This window comes from Apteryx rowi, unplaced genomic scaffold (genome assembly GCF_003343035.1).
Source record: "Apteryx rowi isolate R43461 unplaced genomic scaffold, aptRow1 scaffold_149, whole genome shotgun sequence".
NCBI lineage: Eukaryota > Metazoa > Chordata > Aves > Apterygiformes > Apterygidae > Apteryx > Apteryx rowi.
The window spans coordinates 624,152-648,368 of NW_020447741.1; the positions used below are offsets into that span (position 1 = coordinate 624,152).

Here is a 24,217-nt window from a genome sequence, read left to right on the forward strand (position 1 = left end):
ATAAGGGGTTTGCAACTTTTACAATGCTGGGTGTTTTCACCAAGCTTAAGTACTGCTATGGTAAGGAAGGAAAATATTGAAAAGGTAAAGAAATAGCAGAACAACCACTCACTCTTCCAGGAAGCTTCTTTAGATGCATCAATATGAAAGACTTGAATATTTCAACTCTTACCTAATAACACTTCAGAAGTTGTGAAAAATACTTTTTTTTTTTTTTTTTTTAAGAGGATGCAATAGGTTGATATCCTCCAAAGGCACAACTTTCTTTTAGATTTAAAAGAGGGGAGAAAACAAATCTTAGCCCAAGAGGAAAGAGAGCCAGGGCTGTCTGGACTACTGCCACTACTATGGGATCTTGCTCAAAGTCTCTCCTGCCTGTCCTTACAACGGAGCAAGACTGAGCTTGGGCTGATTAAATTAATCTCTACAGGAGATGTGGGTGGGCATTATTTTTGTCACCATAAAAGCCTGCCATGAAAAAAGAATCAGAGCACACTAACATTGTATTTTCTGTTCTTCCACCCCACTGACCATTCTGAGTAGCTGCTATTTAGTTTCTCATTAAGCAAAGAGCAAAACAACTAAGAAAGCATGTTCTCAAAAAAAAGAAAAGAAAAGAAAGTAATGAAAGGCTATGTTTTATTTGTATCCAACTTCTAGAAGTTTTTATTTATTTATTTTACTAAAGATTGTCTTATAAAAGCACTTTACATCACCCAATCCAACAAAAGCCATGGAAAAAGTACTACTTTCCTGGCAATCCATGTGAAACAGGACATTTTGATACCTGGTGTACATGAACAGAGGTGCAAAACCCTTGTCCAGTCAGTTCAGGTAATACCTGCCACTTCCAGTCAATATAAGCCTTGTCTACATCTGTAGGATGCCTAGCAAAGCAGGTTCCCAGTTTTCAAATACTACATAATATCAGCGAGTGCTATCTCAGAACAAAATTGAAAAGCAGTACTATCATTTCCAGAATTCAGACTTATCCTTTCATCAGCCCTCCTGCACTTCACTTGCCAAAAATCCCTGCTGGACCACAGGGCCCATTTCTGGAGAACCATATAAAAATACATGAATATAATTTTGGAAACGAATACTTGTTACCAGTCATGATCATTTTATAATTGAACATAATTACCTCGCCTCAGAATCCATGAGCTTTGGAGCAAATTAAGAAAACAATTAAATCTTTTGTGGCATCCAAACAAAGTACACCTGCACGGAAATTAGCTCTGTCATTTAAAGTTAAATACACTCTGAATTGTGGGTAAGCAATTTGATTTTGAAGAGGAAGAAAACCCAACCATTCAGCATCAGGAAACGTCCAACAGGAAGCAAATATATAAACAAATATATATACACACAAACACCCCAAACAGCAAAACCTTAAGAAAAAATAAAACAGACCAACCATTTTAATTTTGATTCACATTTTTTAAATTGTTTGTTCAGCAGGAGAAATAAGAAGAACCAAAAACTGCAACAGTGAGAGAATGAGACAAACCCTTTGCACTTGAAGAAAAAGTGCAAACAGTTTAGGATGCAAAGATCCATGCTTAAGACAATGAAGTCTTTAGAGGCGCCAAGCAATGCCACACTTCATCTAATAGTCTGTCACATAAAATACACCCCAAAAACTGTCTGCAATCAAAATGCCACATTGTAGGACTTGGAGCAAATAAACAACAGAATTTCTTTTTTTTGAATCACTAGATACCAACTTCGAGATTGTATCACTTTCAAGGTTTTCGAGCTTCTTTCCTTGCTCCTTTCAATTTGGATTTAAGGGAAACAAGTACATGAAATATGATTTTGTCCCTCTCCCCACCTGTCGAAATATGACAGGACAGATCTCAAATCTGAGCAAGATAAAATAACCTTATCTCATCGAAAAAACTCCTAATCCATTTACTCCCTGGAAAATAAGACGATGCTTAGTCCAGATTAATTCAAAAACCAGTTTTCATAAATGAGAATGCAGGTTGAAAGATGACCATATCACTATATCATTGACTGTATCTCTCAGTTAGACGTATTGCTCACAGGTAACAAGAAGACATCAGAAGATTAACAAACACTAAGAGCCTATTCATACCTGATTTGGTTTGATAAGCTTTCCTTCTGAAAACAAAACACAAAAGTTTATGGATGTCCAGAAGACAAGCGCAAGCACGTTAGGACAGAGCAGTTCCAAATTCTCCCAGGCCATTTCTATGTAAAGGTTAATCTTAAAAACTGAAAATAATCTTCTGAAGACCCTACAACGGCTTGCTCTGGTTCCAGACTGAGTTCAACATTGTAAGAGTGTCAAAAACATGTTTAGGATTTTTAATTAGCCAAATAGCAAAACACAAAGAAGATCTTATTATAACTTACATATCTTATCCTATTATCAGACTAAATTTGCTGTTTTCTATAAAAAGAAAAAGGCATGCCTGTGTCTTCCAAGGCAAAGGAGGCTTACATCTTCAGTCTGTCAAGAGTCAACTACCAATATTGAGTATTATGAACTAGTTGAAATACAAACAGAAAGCTGATGGTAAAAGGATGACTAGAAGATGTCCTGATTTCACCCCTCTTTTCACAGAATGGCTGAGGTTGGAAGGGACCTCTGGAGATCATCTAGTCCACCCTCCCTGCTCAAGCAGGGTCACCTAGAGCACGCTGCTGCACCACAGAGTAACACCACTAGAATTTGGCTGTCTGGCTCAGCAGATACTTGGAGTAGTTAATTTCTTCAAAAGTGAATGGAGGATGCCAATAGCCTTGTATAACTGCATTTGACAGAAAATATTAAACACTGGCTGGAATTCAGTCTGCTCTTTCCATTGAGCTTTTCTGATGCATTTTTATTTCATCTAGCACAACTTCTGCTCCTAATCATGACATCTGTCCAAAAAAACAAAACATAACTAAGTTAAATTTTAAAAAGTCATATCTAAATACTATCAATATTGTTACTGCCCTTGTGCTACATGAAGTATTGGACACTGGTTCACAAAACAGACTCAAGAAGCTGTTGCAGCAGGACTGTCTGACCTTAATCTTGGTGGACATTTCCCTGGGAATTGTTGCAGTAGATCACCAAAACATCCCCTCGTCTCTGACTGTGAACATGAAATTCTAAGAATCTATCATTGATGACACTTCTAAACTTTTTTATGGAATAATATTCTGTTGATTATACTTGGAATTAGAGCATAATGTGAGAATTCCCCCGTCCCCTCTTTTCCCCCCCCCTCAATTCTTAAGGCTTCATTAGAAAGATCTCAGATTCAATTCAGCACTTCAGTTATCTTTTGAAACTTCAAGTCATGATTTTATGCCCAAATTGCATGTCTTCACACAGTAGCTGAATTCTTGCTATTGACTGTACATGTTGGACTATCTTCCATAATGCCCATTATCTATATTACAGTTGTATTTATGCCAGAAGAACCATATTCTATTCACTGAAAACTTTATTCTATGCTAATTCTTACTTTGGGGARTTGTATACAAATAGAGCACCTTCTCACCTGAAAACTTCTATTAAAGATGAAAGAAAGTCATTACGAGAAAAATAAAAGTTATTGAGTATACAGGAACTCTTACTAGCCCTTGATCATTTTGGAGATTGCTCTTTGCTTAGCAGAGATCTTTTCCCAACTCAAAAGGAAAATATGAACTTGTGGGTTTAAATCTTGGCATTTTTTGTTTTCCTTCTAAATGGCCTTCACCTCAGCTTTCAAGGTACTAAATATCCCAAAGATAAAGAATTTTAGCTCTAAAAATGCTGTCCTTTTATTGTATTAGAATTCTATTTTATTTAATTCAGATACAATCGCAATTTAGGTATTCTCTTACAATTTTTTTAATTCTCTTCTTATCTACTTAGAAACTAGATTCTTTATGAATGTGCTCTGTGGGTTGGAGTTTCCTCTATTTTTTTGTGCCACAGAGTTTAAGTCTGTTTTTTCATTCTGACCAGATAAGATCTTGCAGGACAAATGATGCGTAGATTGTACTGGTCACCGTAGGTATAGCATCCATATAGTGTTGCCTGAGAAGCTGGGATCTTGATAGCTATGTCCAAGAAAACAATTTGTATATATTGGCACATACTAATTACATATACTAGTTAGCACTGCTAACTTGTTGAAACAATCCAAGAACTTCACTGATGTTTTGAAACCAAAACCAGAAAAAGCCAAAGAGAAAACCAACCAGTGAAACACTCCACAGCTCTTTTCTCTAAAGCTTGAGATCTTTTTAAAAATAGTATATTTGGCTTACTAAAATTAACTCTAATTCAAATACACATTAGCAGACTTCAGGTAATTCCTTATGCCATTCTGTGGATGGTTTCACGTAGGATATAGAAAGTCCCATCATAGTTCCTTCTAACAAAACTTTACAGAAGGAACTTGTAATTTCACGGCACTGAGAACCAAAACTCTTACCACTTATTTTGAAGCTTATTTTAAAGTACGTAAACTGGATTCGGAGGGTTTGGGTTTTTTTTTTTTTTACTAAATGAAAATGCAGGGCTCCAAGAATCCTTTATGCCAAGACTTCATCATATTTTTCATTCTGTAAGTGCCATGAATATAGCAAACATAAATCTTTTTTTCTGGACAACTTGAATTTCTTTAATGATGATCTAAAATGATTAATGAAACTTTTCACAAAAAGGCTTTCCTGGAAACTTGTGAAGCAGACCTTCAGAAGCCAAGTGAAAGGCAAGCAATGCTGAGACATGAACTCGTTAAGGAAGAAAAACACTACATACTTGAAGCGTAAGGCTAACAAGGAAAAGTCTTTCAGAGAATTAATGAACTTTATTTATTACAACCCTCAAAAACTACTTAGGTCAATGGAACATTTTAGCGATCTTTCCCCCTTTCCTCCAGTGATTACACTACTAGAAACAATGGCAAACAGGAACAGTATCCTGTTATAGTATCAAGCATTATCAACTAATCATTGAACACTAATCTAAGTTTAACTGCACAATTTAAAATGCATACATCTTCATTTCAACAACTCTGTATACATGTACAACAGACAGCTTGAGCGGTTAGGTAGTACTGAATTTTTGCCATAAAATATACTGAACTTTTGCCATAAAAAACATCAAATTTCATGAGGCTCTTGATTAATTTGTCTCCAATTTTCCCCCTAGAAAATATAATAAATCCCTACCATGTAGTCATGTAAAATTTGAGACTGATGTCAGCCACATTCTGAATGTTAAAGTTTCCATGCTACTAAAAAAATTAAGGCAGCACTAACCTTTACTTCTATTATAGTGAAGGAAAGCAATTTTTAGGCTAACATATAAAAAAAAAAATTGTGTGTATTAGCACTTTATTTAGAAACAGTACCTGGCAGTCATAAACCTATGTTCAAATTCAATTCCCCTATATCTGTGGGAACATCTGTAACTAGAGGAAATACAATACTAACTCAAAATACTTATCCCAGGGTAAGAGACATGGAAACAATGGCTTATATTAAGATAGCACCATTTAACGTCTCATCTTCACTGATGTGTTACAGACTCACACCTTTCTTTTTAACTTAAAAGAAAGTTTTCAGATTTTTTTTTTGGTCATAAATATTTGCTACACAGCTGCTTGGAGCTTGATGTCTATTTTTCAAATAAATGAGGGTACTACCAGTGAGACTTCCCTACCTACTACAAGAGCACAAACAATTTGTCTCCACACTATCCAACCTACAGATGGGGTGAAAAACAGTACTTCCTTATTTTAGAAATAGGAAATAGAAATTAAACACAGTCTTGCAAGAAGCCTGAAGAAATCAAGAAACCCTGGTTTAAGTCACCAGAGGCCAGACAGGCAATTCCAGGTAACACATCAGCCTTACTTATAATCTTCATAATTTCCCTGCCTTTGTTTTCCAAACTTTTTATTCATATTTATATCTTCCAGACAGACAAGACTTCCTTGCAAACCACGGGCATTTTTTCCTATACTCATTTCCCTCCTCCACCCTTGAAATCTGAATATTAACTGCAGAACACAAAAAAGCTATGTCAGAGTCTGAACACCAATGTCCTCTTTTTTCTTTTTTTCTTTTTTTTTTTTTTTGGGGGGGGGGTACTTCATTTACCAAGAAAAGACTACATAAGGAGGATATGGCACACCAATTCTGATTTCAGCTTCTGTCTCTCTTCAGGCTTGAGATTTGATTGGGTGTCAAAATTGTTTAAATGCAAAAATTGACTTTCCACAATCTCAAAGTCAAACGGATAAACAGTCTTTTTATTATTATTAATAAAGAAGAAAGGTAATTTATGGTAGGTAAGTATATCCATTGAATGAGCTTTCAAGAATCATGGTTAAGTCCACTGGCCAAAAATAGACAGAACTGGCATTACTGACATAATGATTTATCATCTACCCGGTTATGCCCTCCTCTTCTTCCCATCAGAATTTGGTATTTCTTCTCCAGTAGAAGCCAAACAGAAATTACCCATTGAGATCTTGATAACAGATATCCTCCTTCTGTATTAAAGTCCTGGGATGCTAGAAGTTGTGTTTTGCAGAGCTGAAGGGAATCCCAGAAGACACAGATATCTTGTCTAACTTGAACAGAAGTTCTTTCAGTCAACATTTCTTCCAGATGCAGAAACGAGGCTTACCTAATAAAACAGCTGATTTCTATAGCTCTTGGATGGATAAACCATACTTCATTATACCTGAAAACCATTTGTTTATCATGATGCAATTTCAAGGCACAGAAGATCTACAAGAGATTGAGCTAAAGCTCACACTTAAGGTTAGACAAAGCTGCAAGCTGCTTTTTACTCATTTAAAGAGAAGATGGTGTCTCTTGTTGTGACTATGAAAAAAGCTTATGTTGTTTCCAACTCCAAGAAATGGAATTAAACATATTTAGGTTAAATATATTTAGGAAAGACAGAAGATGGGTTCTGATAATTCTTCTTAGAATACTGCTAGACATTCATAGACCTTCACCACACTGCTTTACACCTTTCATTAGTTTCACTTCTGCTAAATAATCACAAGATTTTTTTTTTTTAACTGAAAACTGACAGCTCCTCATTCAGAGGAGAGCCTAGTTACTATTTCACTTGCTCTTTCGGCCAACTTGTTTCTAAAATACACCTTCGTTAGATATTGCTATTTTCTCACGGAAAATATGAATAATGCAACACCACTAGCAAGTAAGTTTACTGACCTAATGGTACACAAGTAAGGTAAGATAGCTTTCATTTTCTATTATAAGTACCCTTAGTCAACCCCTCTCAAGACAGTCAAAACAATAGGGAATAACTGCAAAGACTTCTCTGACGTTACACTCATCAAGAATTAAAAGCAAGTCTTTTATTCTTTTTCTTCCTTTTTTTACTTCAAGTCTATTTCCATTTTATTTCGATTTCTAATTCCATTAACTGGAATCAATGCACAGCTCTAAATAYGCAAGTTACTTGGTACAAGATCATCATCTTTGAACCAGAACTCTATTCTTTACATAAATACCCCCACATTCTCCTGAATACAGCCTTCCTTAGAGGAATCTTCACAGCTTGTCTCAGAACCATAAACTGACCAGATCTGAAGATTCCTCCAGCAACTGGTTTTGATTTCACAAGACAAAAGCATCTCCAAACATTTCCATGTCATATACTATGTCCAGAAACTATAGGTGCAACACAGTTTGTGGGGTACGAGAAAGGCTGAAAATAGCCAGGGGCGCTTCTGTCAAAGACAGAAGACAAAAGCTCTTCCAGGAAGCATGTTAATCCCTTCACTACAAAAGGAGCGTAACTTAACGACATCTCCAACTCCAAATCCAGTGTGGGTTTTTTTGTTTTTTGTTTTTAATATCAATAGTTCAGCTTTTAATAGGCTTTTTGTCATTTCTGCTGCTGTTTTTTTGCTCTGCTAACATTAGGAACAGTAGTCCTCATTTTAAAAGCAGTGACAACTAGCTAACACTAGCAGAGCTAGCTAGAGTCTAAGCATTTAACTGGCACCATTTTCAGCCTTTTATACCTATGCAAGAGCATGTATAACATGTAATAGCAAATCATACCCTTTATGCTAGTACTCCTGCTTTTCAGAACCATATGATTGGCCTCAAGACCACTGCAAACCATATTGGTCTGTTCAGCTGTTAATTGAACTCAGTAGTACTAATGAGAGTTTAAGGAGGAGGACAACCACTCACAGAAGATCCATTACAGACCAATAAACTAACTACTAATTAGTTTAAAGAGGCAGGACAAACTTTTCTCTTTGCAAGGGTAGAGCAAGTTCCGTGAGCTTAACATTGACATAATCCTTTCTGTACCCACAAAGTACTTTCTAAGAGGTTAATAAGATTTCATAACAAAAAAGGGCTCGTGATGAAATTCCATATGCTTCCTCCACTCACACCTACAGCACGTACACGGTATCAAAAAGGCAAACTTGTGAGGCACCAGTATTACTTCCATCTTCAACACCTTTATGCCCTGCCCTGCATTGTTTCTGCACAACTTGTCTTGTATGGCGAAAGGCATGGAGCAAGAATAACTAGCATGAACTCTGTCTTATCTTCAGGTTCTCCTCCCTGGAACGTCTTCCCCATCCATTCCTACTCTACCATCTCCTGGCTAAAGTGCTTCTTCTCCTCAGAAGTACATTAACATTGAGTAACTCCACACACAGAGTCAAAGGTGCTCTAGATCTCAGGGGTGAAGCAACTGTGTCACGGTCTGGCTGGCATCCATGCTTCAAGATGATGGTGGTTGTGGCACTGACACCTTGCACTTCAACTTCTACCATGGGCAGCCTCTCCTGCCTCTTTGTCCATTCCCAAGGGACAGGTTACTGCCCCACTGATATCAGATTAAGTCTTCCCCATTCCCATGCCAATAAAACAAAGTGCTAACTAGCCTCCCTTACTGCTTCGCTAAAGGAGAGTGATAGTATCAGGATATACAAAGCACAATATTACCAAGTATCAGCATCATGAAAGACTGAAGTATCACTATGGGCATGTACACCACACATCAGAACAAGGCTTTAACTCTTATTTTTACAACAGAAGAATCCTACATCTTGTGTTAACTGCAGCCCCAAATTAAATTCAGTATGAACTTATCAATTCACAGCAGCTTGCCCCTCGGATGTTTTTACCCTTATATATAACGTCTACAGGTCTAAATTGTCTCTACACAGAAAGTTCCTTCTAGTCTTCTGTGGCAGATGACTTTCAAAAAAAAAAATAAATCAGGTTACAAAGAGGTTTACTGAAGAGAGTAAAAAGTAGCAACTGCTACCTCGTGTCTTGCAGTTATAGAAAATATGTTAAAAAGAGTTATGCATTACAATTCAAATAAAAAGCAAAACAAGTATTGATGACTTTTCTGTCTGTTTTTGGCAAATTTAATTCTCTGCTATGGAATGTCAATCAACTAAATATATTACTGAGAAATATCAAATTATGATCATTTATGCTCAAAATATTAATTGCATATAGTGTTAAACATTGAAAAGGCTGACCTTCAAATCATTTTCCAACATAACTGATTTTGAAAGAAAACAGGTCAGTTAACTTTTTGGAGTTTCTTTAGAAGCTTGCAAGTAAAACATACAAACATCAAATAACCAACCTGTCTTTACCTGAAGACTTTGTTTTCTTTGAACAGCATATCAGTGACCAGTAAGAGAAGAATGGCCTTTCACCAAGTTCTTCCCTCCCTGAAATTTTCCAATTCGAAATAACCACTACAGCTATAATAAAATCATATTAGACATCTTTTGAAAAATGACATTTCCCCTACCATAAAAGAAGGGAAAAAACTTCTAGTTGAAGTCTCTAGATGTCAGGAGAAGCTTCTGTTTTTTCCTTCTTTGGAAAGTGCAATTCAGATGCAATAGATTTGTTTGTCAAAGCTTTATTCTCCCCTTTATTTACTTAATAAATAAGAGTAAGAGAAAAAAGAGAAAGACAGAATGTGAGAGAGAACTCTACAGACACACTACAATACTATTTTCATAGGAGTCAGACCACAGGAGGAAAATAGCCATCTTTATTAATAAATTTTAAATATGGACTTCTAACATCAATAGAGACTATTACAAAGTATGAGTTTTCCTCTGAACAAATTTGTATCTTAGAATTTGACTAAACTGAATAGTGACAGCAACACAGCTTTTAAAAGATCAAGAGAAGACATAATGATTCATCAATACTTGCCTAACTATTAGAATTTAATGATTTCTTAATTTTATTTTAAAAAATGAATGCTATGACTCAAAGATCTGTAGGAAAAAAAGTACCTATTCCACTTGTGTTTCCAAATAAAGAGTTCTTTAGTCCAGACCCACAGAAACTAGACATACATTCAAAATAAAGCCTTAATCAGCGCAGTGTTTTCTACAAAGGCTTCCAAGCATATGTTTGCATCATCATCAGATCACGCAGCTAAGATACAAGTAAATAATTCACATATTTTTCCAGCCTATGAAAGAAAGAAAGAAAAAAATCAATGCATGGAAGACATTTAAGAGAGAAAGCTGAACTGAAGAAACCAGCAGTTGGATTTAAACCAGGACCTACAATAAAGAGATCTTGAATACTGTCCCCATGACAGCTTGCATTGTATAAATATTGACAATTTCCACATTTCTGAAGAATGGGAGGCCACAGTCCTGCAGGGAGTGGCAATCTTTTAGTTAGTTAAAGTCAATCCTTTACAAGATTCTGAGTATCAGAACAGACTTTGACCTGTACTCTAACTAGAAACTGGTAGTGATCCTGTGGCTGTTCTCACTTAGCAACATGAGCAGCTAGGGAGACTAAGCAACTGCTGGTTGTTTAAATAGTCTCTAGACTTTGTGCAACTGAAGATGCACTGCAGCATGTTACATTTTGCTAATACTCTTTGGATGCTTAGTTCATTAGTAGCAAAAAAACAAGAAGACACCTAACTAAAGATTACATTACGGGAGAGCAAGCTGTCTCAGCAGTGCAAAACACTACAGAAAACAAGCTCTCCAAACCACTTTTCTTCAGAAAGGTCAAGTTTCAGCTCTTTTCAACCGCTCTTTAGGAGGGGGTTTATTTCAGTGAATTATTGAAAGCTAGAAGAGGTACTTTCACATTTGTTTAAATGAGCTATAACTGGGTGTTATTTTCATAGTGTTTACAGTTTTACCCATACTGTCCAATTACTCTTCTGCCTTTTTTGCTGCTTGAGCAACTGGACAAATTAAKTCAAATGCAGAATAGCTTTCAACCATTCTCCAATTTTGTTCTCAAAGACAGAAGTCCAACTTTTCAATATATTTTCATTTATAATTGCAATTTCTATATGACAAAGGAGTTTTGATAAATAGCATCAAGTCAACAAAAAATAGGAGTTTTGAATTTGAGAGACTCCAAAACACGTAATTAAAGATAAACATCCTATATGGAGATAAACATCTCAGTATTCCTTCGTAAGAGACCTACAAAAGCTTTTTATTTAGAATTGAAATACATTCTAGGTAATTCTGCTAAAAACTACTGTGAGGTTGCTCATATCATCCAGTCGTAGTGCTTCTAAATATTCATTAAATTTCCAGTGAGTGGCTCCTGAAACTATCATCTTCCTCAAAGTCAAAGATTTGCAGACCAGTGGGTTAATTTTCAGTTTATCCAACAAACAGATTCCAGGTGTTTCCCTCTTCCTTCCACTACCTCCAAAAAACTCTAAAACATTCTGCTGTTGCCAAAGAAATTGTTTACAAATATTTTTGCTTGATAAGAGTATTTATAGTCTACTTCATTTTTTAATTCTCGTTGAAACATGTCTTAACTTACCAATATCAACTTTCTCTACCATTCTTGATTAAGACTTATTTTGTTTCCCTATAAAAAAATTAAGTGCCTACAGCCCCTAGTTTTATGAGAAAAGCATTGTCCGCATTGTCCAATTATTCCTGTACAAAGGAATCATGCACCGTGAATCAAACGCTACCATTTTGACAGTCCCACCATCTACTGTTACTCTCTAGAGGCTTGCATAATATTAAAAGGGCTCCTAAGAGATCCAACCTGAAACAAGAATCCACCAGGTTATTGCATTTCCAAAGCCAAAGTACAGTTACATTTTTCCTTTGCTTAATGTATCTAAGTTACATACTTCATCCTTAATTTCACATCAGTCTATGTATTTTATAATCCTTAGTGATGAGTAGGCAATATTAGCCTACAGTTATAGTTAGTTTTATATGTAAAACTTGTATATGGTAACTTGAACACCCAGAATTACATTTCCAGGTCAGACAGAAGTCTCCTTTTAGATCCAACTGAAGAATAAAATTGCCAAATCTAGAAACCGGTGGAAATATATCCACAGATTTTGCCAGTCCTGACATTTCACCCTACTTTTAACTGACGCCAGACAATTTAGAGCATTCTGAAGTTGCAACCTGAAGCTGACAATCTGCAAGTGTTTAAACTCTTTCTCCATGTGTAAGCTTCATTGACAAAGGGGTAAACTTCCCAGATAGCAAACCTCTCATCATTCAGATTTTAAGAGTACAGTTAACATGGTTTCAGAGAAGGCAATTTTCAACAATTATTTTGTCACATAACTTCTAAAGTGAAGCTATTTTGACTTGCATTCTTTACTACTACTTAAATTCATCTGCCAAATCCCTAACCACTAAGTCTTCAAAAGTGCTTTTTTACACATTTGAATGAGTTAGAGAGAGAGAGAGAGAGAGAGAGAGAGAGAGAGAGAGATTTTAACTCCAAATCCTAGAGAGGAAGAGATCTCCTTACCTGCTCATATGCAAGACAGATTCATATTCAGACCCAGAAGAACCAGGAAAAGCATGGGGAAAAAAACAAACACACACACAAAAACACACACACAACCTCTGTGCTTGCATATTTTTGGTATAACAGAAATGGATACCTCTTGAAACTAAGATAAAACAAGTCTGTCACATGCAATGATCACTGCTGTCAGTTATCTTGAAGCTGAACAAGCTTTGAACTGCTTGAACATCTTTGTTCAAGAAAAAGATAGTCTTAATCTTCAAAGATGTCAATCATAAATTTGAGGTTTGGAAAAAAAATAATCAAGCCCTGAGTTACTCAAGTATCTAGAAAATATTAACTCACGAAGAGGTCTTTTCCCATTTTATCAGTGAAGAGAGCACCAAAAATGCATTTTCATGAAAACTTACTTACTAGTTACTTTTGGATCAAACACAAGCATAGGCAGCTTCAGCCAAAGGTGTCCCCCCATCCAGTCAACCAGTCACATCCCTCCCTCCCCACTCGCCAAAAACCGTACGTTCATAAACTAAGGATTTCAGAAAGGAACTCAAAAGAAAAAAAAGACAAAAAAGGTAATTTTTCAAAAGTATACTCACCAAAAACTACCTTCTACTGCTTAATATTGTTAATGAAACACTAAGCTCAAGTTAATAGCTAGTTACTTACATTGCCTTTGGCTCTGTTTAGCGCACCCAAGATGTTCACCAGTATCCGATTAGCGCACACCCTAGAGTGTGACCACGCATCTAACACACCCTTCACAGTTTTATTAGATCTTTTCAAGATTGCAAGACTCCTAGGGCCTGATATTTTGAGAAAGCACTACATGATACTGCGGCACAGAGTATAAGCTCTGGCCCGCTTGTGGCTCATCAGAAAAGACAGCCTATCTATCACTTCCCAGCCTAGTACAACTGAACTGCATGAAGCCCCAAACACACAAACAAGTTCAGTTACAGTTGTAACTTGGAATGTTTTCTTACTCTACTTTTATAACAGGTCTGTTTATTTTCCTGTTTTCTCTTATACATCTCACTCTCTCCTGTGACTCAACTTTATGAATTTCAACTCACATTCTGCAGGAAGGAAGTTATATAGTTCTCAGTATGTCTTTTCCTCCTGTTTTGTTGTCACAACTCTCTTCTCCCACACCTTCCTGAATCCATAACACTCCTTCCTTTGTATCAAACCCTCCCCCTCCCTCATCTTCTTTTCTTAATATTCTCATGCTACTTCAAACATAAAAACTTAGGATATTTCTAGCACAAAGAACCTAGTTCATTGCATCCACAAAACCAAAATGGTTACAGTCTGCTTTAAAGGTTATTTCACATCTGCCTGTTAGTCTACAGAGGTTACAAACTGATGGGGGGGGGTGAGGGGAGGATGGCGAGACTAAGAATGGAAGCAAATCAAAGCTAAAGAGGATAAAAACATCTAAAGAGCAGCCAAGGGCATTGCTGAGACTGTTCTTCACACAGTCAGAAAAGTTAGTTTCTTGAACCTAAAGAAGTTCCAGCATTTAAGTCTACATATAGAGAATGCTAGTTGTTGAATTTAAAGTACCTGTGCAGAGATATTTATATATTACAGCTTAGATACACAGTTAGCTGACACCTGTACTGAGAAACAGTGAAAGCAACTATAAATAACATCCATTCATGCTTTTATTTAAAGGTTTTTAGAGCGCTGTAATAAACAAGGATAAGCTTATTTTGTATCAAGTCTGATCATCAAAACATGATTTTATTTTTTTTTAAAGCATCAGGACTGGAGATTGACAAGTTTCTTTTTTTGCAGGAGGGAGGGGAGGGGTGAAGGGATGGGTAGGGAGAGAGTTCATCTTGAATGGCGTTTTAAGTGAAGATCAGTTTTACCTATACCTAAGCATTTCTTTCTCTTAAGAGCACATCCATATAGATTTTTAGGATAGATTTAATAGGCAAGTAGAACTTTGGGCAAAAAATTATGCTGGTCTTGTGAATCATCACACTAAGACCTGGTGTAAAATATTTAAACCCTTTAAAAAGGGTTAGAATAGATACTTAAATTCTACAGAAAAGAACTATAAAACCAACTAATAAGGAGAGATACAAGGCCAAGTTAAAGTCCAGCCAACAGAGAGATTGATACAGTGACTAAACACATACAAAATTAACCTATCAGCTGATGTCTTTAGAAGAAGCACTTCGTTTAAACTGATACTTATCAAAAAAAAGTATCATAACTAGGGCCAGCTTAAAAAAAAGAAAAAAAAAAGACAAAGTAATTCTATCGACTATACCGTAAGAAGTTACCTCTAAAGCAATACTCAAAGGTATGCCAAAATCTCAGAGAAGTCATAAAAAGTTTTCAGTTTAAGAGACATTCTTAATACCTGAGGTGCAAACAATGTTTGCACCTTTACCCAAGCATAACAGGAATCATCCCAACAACACCAGTTCCAAAACTGACTACAGCTTAACTCCAAGTTGTAATGGGTATTAACTGGAAAGGGGCAAATGCTTAAACTGGTTAACAGATCAAGGAATACAGTTAGAAATACTATCAACCACATGTTTGATTATCTGCAATATCCTATCGCTGTAGAAAGCCCCAACAGTATGGCCAGCATCAGTGCACATACTAGAAAATTGAGACAAGGTTAACACTGAACTCTGGACACTTAACTGATTCTATATTCTTGACTTCTACCAACAGAAGATGGGTATAAAATGCAGAATTTTGAAATACTGTCTTGCATCATCAAAACTGACAAAGTACGTTATAAGCATCAGACCAGTGCTCATAAGCAGTGGTTCTTGGAGGATGTACATCCAGATCACATGATGTGTAACCTAGATCAAAAGAAACAAGTTCTCTGCCAGATGCAACGCTACTTTCCTTAGTGCCAACAGCATCCACACGAGGTTCTGCTTTTATCCAGGGAGGTAGGTTTGACCTGTCAACACTTAGAACCTCACAACACAGTAATAACCTAAACAGAGCACAAGATGTCACAGACCTGTACCCATTCTTTCATTAGGTTCTTTTCACGTCTTTTTTCCCACACCTTTTATGCTTAAGTGAGCTTTCTGGTAAAAGCCAGACAATAGATGAAGAATGACTATTAACAGCTCCATTAACAGTACCATTCCCACACCTCTTCCCCCTCACCCCCTTAAAAATGTCAGAATTCACACTAGGAACAAATTCAATTCAATTTTTCTTTTCTGCAACAGCAGTAAGCCAAAATAAAAATAAAAAAACACCTTTATCACTTGCTCCAAAGAAAAGAAATTAGCTAGATCGGCATAAGAGCATACATTACATTTCACTACTATTTAAGGACATCTCTAGGAGTACCGAGTACCCAGCTACATCACAAAAATATTCAGCTGGATTTGGCATACACTCTGCTGAGGTACTTTTTAATCTCAGAATTGAAATACTACTCACTTTTGTGCAAGTAACTATCAAACGATGTTGGTTTATGTCAGGAATGAAGTATTGCATTTTGCTTTCTTATGATGTAATTATAAGGCTGACAGCACTGGGGAGAACCAAGGAACCATCAGGTACCATCAAGTAAGGAAACAAAATTTGCAAACCCTGTACTCCCGGCCCAGCACACCAACTAGCTTAGTATGCATTTAAACCCCTGCCATGATACTTCCCCACTTGTAAGGGCATTGTAACTTTAGGACTGTATTTTACAAGCCATTAATTAATATCTGAGTCAACGTTGCAGCACTTAACCACAACATAAGAGCACCTCACTCAAAAAAAATAAAATTGGTGAAGAGGGAATTGGTGCATCAAAGCTATTTACATCCTTTTGCTTAAATACAAGATCGGCAGAGATAAGTAAAGAAAGGTGCATGAAAGGAGTGAGATGGCAAGTCTGAGGCAGGTGACTGGGAAGGCATATCCTTGGTAGGAAAGCCACTCACCCGGCAGAAAGATTCACGCACTCTTAGTTCAGTACTGGGTAAACAAAACACTGTTGTGGAGTCAAGCAGAGTGACTCAGCCACGAGTGAGAGATTCAGTTCCACAGGGTAAGAAATTCGGGGAGACGGGACAGAGGGCCCCATCGGCGCTAGTACTCACCAGCAAACAGTCCACGTTCACTTCGGATTTGGGGTCCTTTAAAGTCACATCGATTTTCTCAAATCGAGACTCAAAACTTTCTCCCGTCGACATGTTTCCGAAGATAAAAAGTTTCCCTTATTCCAGAGCAAAGCAAGCGTAAAAATAATGAAAAGGAAAAACAGGAACAAACAAGCACAAAAGAGAAACCACACAGCCTGTACCAGGCTGAGGATCGCTTCCTGCAAAATCCCTTCAATCACAGAAGTCTCTAGGCAAGTCTCCCACGCTGCCCCACGAAGGAAAGAGAAAACCAAAGGAGGGTGCTCTGGAGTCCGCAACGGGGGGTGCGGGGGGAACAAGACTGCTTCTCCCCTCCTGCACGCACGCACTTTCCTGGGCAGCTCACAGCTCTGCAGCAGGTTTCCTCTCCCTCCCTCCTCTACTCGGGCCCCAGCGTCTCAGCAGCCTCATTTTCCCAGCCGGGGAAGCCGCCCCGGGAGCCAGCGTAGCGGTTCCTCCTCCTCGCCCAGCAGGATCGGCGGCGGGTCGCTGCCAGTTTCCGAAGAGCAGCTCTCTGCGCGGAAAGCCAGAAGAAAGAGCAACAGCAACAACAACAACAAAAAAACCAACCAAACAAGCAAACAAAAAAAAAGCCAAAAGCCCCGAGTCTGCACGCACACCACCACGGAAAAAAAAAAGGGGGGGGGAGGCCAAGAAACTCCTCTCGGCGGCGTGTCTTAGCGCCTCGGGATTGCTCCCCTCATGGAGCAGGGAGCGAGGGAGCCCGGGGCGGGCCGGGGGCCGAGGCTGCCCCTCTCCCCGGCTGCGCCCTGCCTGCTCCGGGCGGGCGGGCAGCGCACGGTTGCCAGCTGCGCGCACAGGCCGCCCTGGCCCCCGCCGCGACTGCCCCTCGCGGGCAGGGGACGAGCCGCTTCAACGGCGGAGCGACGGCAGTAGCATCTTCCTTCCTCCTCCTCCTCGCCGCCTCCCGCCGCTGCCAACGCCGGCTCCGCTCCCCCCCGGCTCCTTCGCCTCACGTACGGGACGACCGGCCGGACCGCTTCAGGACGGCCCCGACGCTGCAGCGCGAGCAGGAGGTGGGAAGGAGGCGGCTAGAGGGGAGGGGAGAGCGCAAGGTCCGGCGGCAACTGTGAGAGAACCTGCGAAAGCTACAAACATGTCCGCCTTCCTGTTTGAACACTTGGGGGGGGGGGAAGGCTGGGAGTGAGGCGCAGCGCGCATGCGCCGACCACACGGCTCTTGACGGGCGGGGAGGGGAAGGAGGCAGAAGGTATGTGCTCGGGGCGGGCGGGGGCGCGCGCGCACGCGCACGCGCGGCCTCCGCTCCTTTCCCACTCGCCCCGCCCCGCCGTCGCTCAACAGTCGAAGGGGGCGTGCGCGCGCCGTGCCCGCGAGACCCGCGAAGAAAAGGGCGGGGAGCCGAGGGACTGCGAGCGCGGGTGGGCGGCGCGCGCCAATCAGCGGCGGCGGAGCGCGGGGCGGCGGGCAAGGGGGAGGGGGAGGCGAAGGGAGGCGAAGGGGGCGCGCTGGAAACGGCCGCGGCTGGGGCGGGGGCGAGGGGGAAGCGTTGACAGCCGAGCGGTGGCGGGCCCTTTGGGGGGGGAAGAAACGTCCCTCTCATCCCCCTTTTCTCTGTGCCCCCCCCATGGTGATTTCGATGGGTGTTAGACACACGCAGCGGTGTGCGCAGGAGCAGACAGGAGAGCCCGAGAAAACTGCCATTTCAGCCGCTCCCTGTGAAAGCTGCCGGCATCCGCGAGGACGGTCGCTTCCCGCCGCGGCTCCGCGGCTGCTCCCGCAGAAGAGAGCTGCCGCTAACTTTGACGTCGAGCTGCTACCGGAAACAGCGGCTGCGGGGTTTCTCCGCCGCTGGGTCCGGCTCTGCCTTGCGCACCGGGCGCGCGGTGCGGGAGGCAGCGATGTGCTCGCTGCACGTACGCTGCGAGAAAGGGGCAGGTGGCTCTGCCGGGGGAAGCAGCGTTCGCTTTTCTGAAGGCAGTCCAGGGTATGCGGGTCTGTGTTCTGCCAAGAGCCGCGAGTGAGGAAGCGCGCCTAACTCGGGAAGAACAGAGAAAGGATAGGTACAGCATTAAACATTTAACCAGTGCAGGATGCCGTGGTATTTTCAGCTTAAATGTTAATCTGAGACTCCAGCAGGGCCTGTTTCTTCAAAAAGGAAACTCAAGAAGCATTTTTAAATAATTTAAGACAGTGGCCACAGTGCTGGTTCAGTGCTTTGACTTCCATTGCAATTCCAGAAATGGCAATGGCATTTTTACAAAAAATCATTACAATTCAGAGAATGCCAGGTCATTAATCACTGGTCACTGAACAATTGCCAGTAGCAAACCTGAGTCACTAGCACTATGAGTTATTTTCAAGTTCATGATTAGGAAACAATCTACATGCAAGTGCTAGGGCATTTGAGCTATTCAATCTTGAATATTCACTATTGCTATCTTACTTTATTCAGAGAAAAAAAAAACGCCATTCTGCATTTTGATTTTCCTTGTTCACAGCTGCCTGGATTTTTGTCTTTGTTTTTGAATGAGAGGTGTGTACAGTTACGGCAAAAATACAAGCTACAACAACGTTACGCTAATGTTTACTTTCACTCATTTCATGATGGCCATTGCCACAGCTTTTTGATTCAGAGCGTTTGGTTGTTCTTGGAAATGCAGATGTTCCATTTCAACAACCACAGTCCAAAGAGAACGTATCATGTACTCTGCAAACTACTGTGTGCACGCTTGTGATCATTTCATATACGATGCAGCAAATAAAATACAAATACAATGCTTCTTGCAGTTCTAATATTAAACAGCATAAGAACAGTCATTGGAGATACAGAGCCTAATTCGCACTTATTACATATACAGGAAAGATGCCAGGCCTCAACAGGGTGATTCAAAGCGCCTATCTGAAAAGAATGCAAAATTCATGAGGCCTGTAATAGAGTAGGTAAGAGGAAGCCTGATTCTGTGGCTCAGTGGGAAGGATCACCTCAGGAGTGACAAAATCCTGAGCCGTGCTCCGGGTGGTATTTTTGTGGTTTATCCAATGACTATGGGAAAATGCACAGGTAGTGTTTGAAACACAAGATTTCTTTCATCCTTTCCAGGCCTCCTTTCACAAAGCTCTCACTTGCCCTGTGAATCTTGCATTACTTTTTTACAGCAGCGCAGCTTCAGCACAGCAGGTGGAGAGAAGCCCCATCCCATCTGTGTGGCAGTTTAGAGTATTCACAGAATATGAGAGCTGGGGATTGAAAAGGGCCTAGAACCCACACATTTATTTGCCTGTGAATAATCCTGCCACTAGAACAATACACCTTAGGACCTCTTCTGGTGTTTCTGGTGAGAGAAGCTGCTGTGTTTTGTGTTCAGCTGTACATAAACTGAGTGTGTTTTAAATCCTTCTGTCAGATTGGGCTTTTCTAGCAGCTATGGTCAAGTAAAAGTGCTTGTCTGTCTGTATTAAACTTAAAATAGAATTTGTGCCAGAGATGCTTTGCCCAGCTGTCTAGGAAACTATCAGGTGGAAAATAAGGCATCAATTGCTTTTGGGTTCCTACAGATTTAGGCAGTGCTGGAGATGAGAAGTTTTGAATCCCTCTCTGAGATTTAGAAGCATAAAATCTGCCACATCTCCCACAGAAGTAGCATTTAGACAATCTGAATGTCATTCATAATGAGCACTGCTCTGAAAATGTAAAAAGGAGGCTTCATCTACAAAGACCAAAAGGAAAATAAATTCTAATTTTAAAAGCAGGTATGGGTTAGAAGTAACTGCTGTAACACACAGAACGTTCACTTTGTAGCTCAAGGTGTGACCCAAGCATGTAACGTAATAGTTTCTAATCCAGCAAACACTCATTCACGTGCTTGGATCTTGAAGCACATATTTTCATGAATTTCAGTCAGACTATTTGTATCTGTAAGATTAAGAATTTGTGTATTTCTAGAATTGGCCACTTAGAAATTATATTAAGTTCCATAATACTTAGTCAATCGTAATGCCTTGAACACAGTGCTTTAGGATTTTTTTTTCTCTGATAACATATAAACTAAAAATGGGTAATTTCTTCTTCCTGCATTTGTTGCTTCACTTACTTTGGAATTTAGCTAACTTTTGTTAAATGAAATGAAAATTACTCAATATATGTATGACACATATGTAACTGAGCTGATTAAGCATGTAAGCCTGAAAGATTTTTTCTTTCTGTCCAAAAATATGTAGTCTCTAATACTAGGAAGTGTCTTTTTATGTAAGCTCATGTCCATGCTCAGTAAACAAGCACATTAATATCCTTAAAACAGGAATCATGGTCTTTATATTCATGTTGTCTTGCCTATTTTATACGATATTTAGATGGTTCTGATTTTAGTGTGATTCAAATATGACAAACCGATGCTGACTCAAGAGCTGAATGTTAACAAAGACTGCAATTTCCTATTGAATACAGAAGAAAATCAGTAAAGTAGAGAATGACTACACTGACTTCCTCTAAAACATTAAACCATACATATAAAAAGCATATTTAGTAGTTTATCATATAAATAGTATTTTTGTATATTACAGTAATCAGTACTGTATTACAGTAATCAGAGTGATCAGAAATCATCACAGTTTAAATAGTGTATATTTCAGGAAAGTAATAAAAAGCAAGAACAAAACAGCAATGGAATACTTGGCAAACAGTTGGGCCCTCTCTGAAGCAGGTACTGTCACACCAATCCTCTCATGAAATAGCTAAGAGAGATTAAGTCAAAGACCTTGCAGTTAAGTTAAAGGCCATCTAGATTTTTTAGGTTGCTGAATGTGCATCTTTAAAATGAATAGAATGGGAGAAAAGGCTAGGGTATGCTAATTTCTGATGTAACTATTGACTTCAGAAGAGTTACACAAGGCACAAATGAGACTATATCCTGTTCACCATATTAGGCTAAGTTAGTAAAGTGTGARTACCTTCACATTCAACTTCCTATTTAGTCAACATGAAACCTACAGCAGTTAAATCACATTACATTAAGGCTGCCTTTGGTCATCCACCCTCTCTCTGTGTTTGCCGTACAATACTGACTCAAGTTCGCCTCAGCTTTAGTTTTCAGGTCACTTAATAGCACAGATCAATATTGCTTGAAGCTCTGAGATGAAAACTGTGGTCAAAAAAGCTGCTCTTTCGGAAAAATACTCTACCATAATTAAAGCTCATCTGTGCAACAGAAAGGCCTTTCTCAGGAGCTTTCTCAGTATTTCAGGCAAGGATTGATGGCAGCTCATGCAGACATATCTGAACTGGCTTTCGGTAATGATGAAGTAACACCAATACTGGTCTCAGTAGACCTGCAAAATCTGAAGAAAAGGCTGTGTTAGGTGGTGAGAGGTGGTCGCTCTGTTGGCTGTAGTCCTGCTGTTGCCTGTTAGCTAATTTCATTGCAGTCACACTACTGACTGCAGTGCAGCTCCTTTGTTTCCTCTGGATGCTGGCAGCCCAACATGAAAAAAACTCAAGTGCAAGATGGACAAACTGTGAACATGTTAAAAAATTCTACCAATGGGAGAGAGAGAATATTAACAAATGTCACAGGTATTAGTAGTATCACTTAGCACACTAAGAAAAGGCATTTTGGTTCTTCCAGAATGAGGCAAAAGGTAGCAAATAGAGTAGAGTAGAGCAGAGCAGAGCAGAGCAGAGCACAGTAGAAACGACCTAGAAAATAAAAACTGCTAGCAAGAGAAGACAAATTTGAATAATAGGAGATAAAAAGAGCCCTTGGCATGAATATACTTGATGAAAGTAGTACCTTTCAAACATTTGAAGACACTGAAACATTGCAACAGGTATAGTCTTCTTGACAAAGGACAGTTACTGCTGTTTCCTTTTACAATGCAGTGCATTCTCAGGCACCACAACACTTTTTTTAGATGCAGCACCAGAACTCTGGAGAGAAATTACTCCACAGCCTGGCTTATAGTGATGACGAGCAAGACGTAGGGCACCTGGATCTTTGTTCCATTTTTGAGGAAGGAGCAAGAAATAAGCAAAAAAATAACCTTTTGGAACCTTTCCAGTGGCCCAGTTTGATGGAGGGGCCCAGGTCTGCAAACAAACTGCTGCAAGCCAGGAAGTGAACTGGATTGGATTGTCTGCTCCAGCGGAAACACAGAGGCAGTTGCTGCCAGCAGACAAGGGCATAGTTATATAAACAGCTCAGTGTAGGCTCTTCCAAAGTAACTTTCGCTGTATCTGAAAAGGAGGGGAGCTGTGAGTCCAGAGATAGATACCAATCCACAGGGTAAATATCTGGTCACCAGATGGCTCAAACCATATCAACCATGAATACATACACAGTGCAGGCTCCCTTTGCTTTTATGCTTTAAAAGTGCAAAAAACAGTCTGTGACCAATATATGGCACAAGCTCACAATGTGATTTTAAATCAAATCAAAACAAAATTCCACTGGAATGCTGAAGGCTTTATACCTCAATAAGGACAATTTCTGTGGCAAATACCATTTTCCCACTGAAGCCATTTGGTGGGTACAGGAAAAGTTAAGATGCCAGAAATTCTTCTTTTAGCCTGGGAAAAAGCCTTTTTTTCACTATCCTGGAGTTTAAAATTGGCCCAAGTACTTCTTGCTTGCAATCTTCAAAAACCCAAACAAACTAAACTCAGTCAGAAGAAGCATGGAAAACTTGACCCTGTAAAATGAAGGTTGCAGAAAGTTAGGAGTATATTAAAGCAGGATCTAAAAATGAGTCTCCTGATGGTATCATCGATCAGGATATAAAACAACATAGAATTATTTGTGTCTTCTCATTCCCGTTATAAATAGAGTGATTACCTTCATTATAGACTTCTGTGTAGGTTAAGCTGCCATGAACCTGACTTTCTGCTACTAATTTGTTAGCTATGAATCATCTACAAGATAGTAATTTTTCTTCTTCTTTCTCCAGTTCTTACTCCTAAGCACTCTTTCCCTGAATAACTTTCAAGCTCTGTCTCCCATCCCACCTTACTCCCACTTTACCCATATACACGTATCACATTTCCTGCAGTTGGATTAGTTTCGCAGTCCTTACTCAAATAGTTCTTCTTCTGAAGACCAAAGTTTAAAAGCAAACTGGGCTGAGTCTAAAAGTAAACTAGCTGTGATTTTCCTGGCTTTGCTTTTATGTATGTCATACTAAATATCTGCACTCCCTGTGGATGCTTTGCTCTGCTGAAGATTATGTCAAATCCATAATGTCTCTAACTGGAATTAGAAAATAGAATATTTGAGCCATCTCACTTCAGTTTTTCATTCTTTAGAAACTTT

The 24,217-nt window shown here is 39.4% G+C and overlaps 2 protein-coding genes across 3 annotated transcripts in view; one reads left to right on the forward strand and one right to left on the reverse strand.

The window, feature by feature from the left end:
- The window catches only part of ROCK1 (Rho associated coiled-coil containing protein kinase 1), a 91,900-nt gene extending 74,214 nt beyond the window's left edge, over window positions 1-17,686 (reverse strand). The window contains exon 1 of one of the 2 annotated variants that reach the window (XM_026058600.1): window positions 16,893-17,679. In XM_026058600.1, coding sequence (XP_025914385.1) covers window positions 16,893-16,985 — 93 coding nt within the window. In that variant the 5' untranslated portion in view covers window positions 16,986-17,679. Of the gene's footprint in view, window positions 1-16,892 lie in introns of both variants that reach the window. The other variant, XM_026058602.1, reaches the window with a different exon arrangement.
- Window positions 16,984-19,733, forward strand: LOC112962466 (translation initiation factor IF-2-like). The gene is made up of 3 exons (XM_026058648.1): window positions 16,984-17,002; window positions 17,105-18,165; window positions 18,564-19,733. The coding sequence occupies exons 1-2, from the start codon at window positions 16,984-16,986 to the stop codon at window positions 18,100-18,102; spliced, it is 1,017 nt and encodes a 338-aa protein (XP_025914433.1). The 3' UTR covers window positions 18,103-18,165; window positions 18,564-19,733.
- The last annotated feature ends 4,484 nt before the right edge of the window (window positions 19,734-24,217 follow it).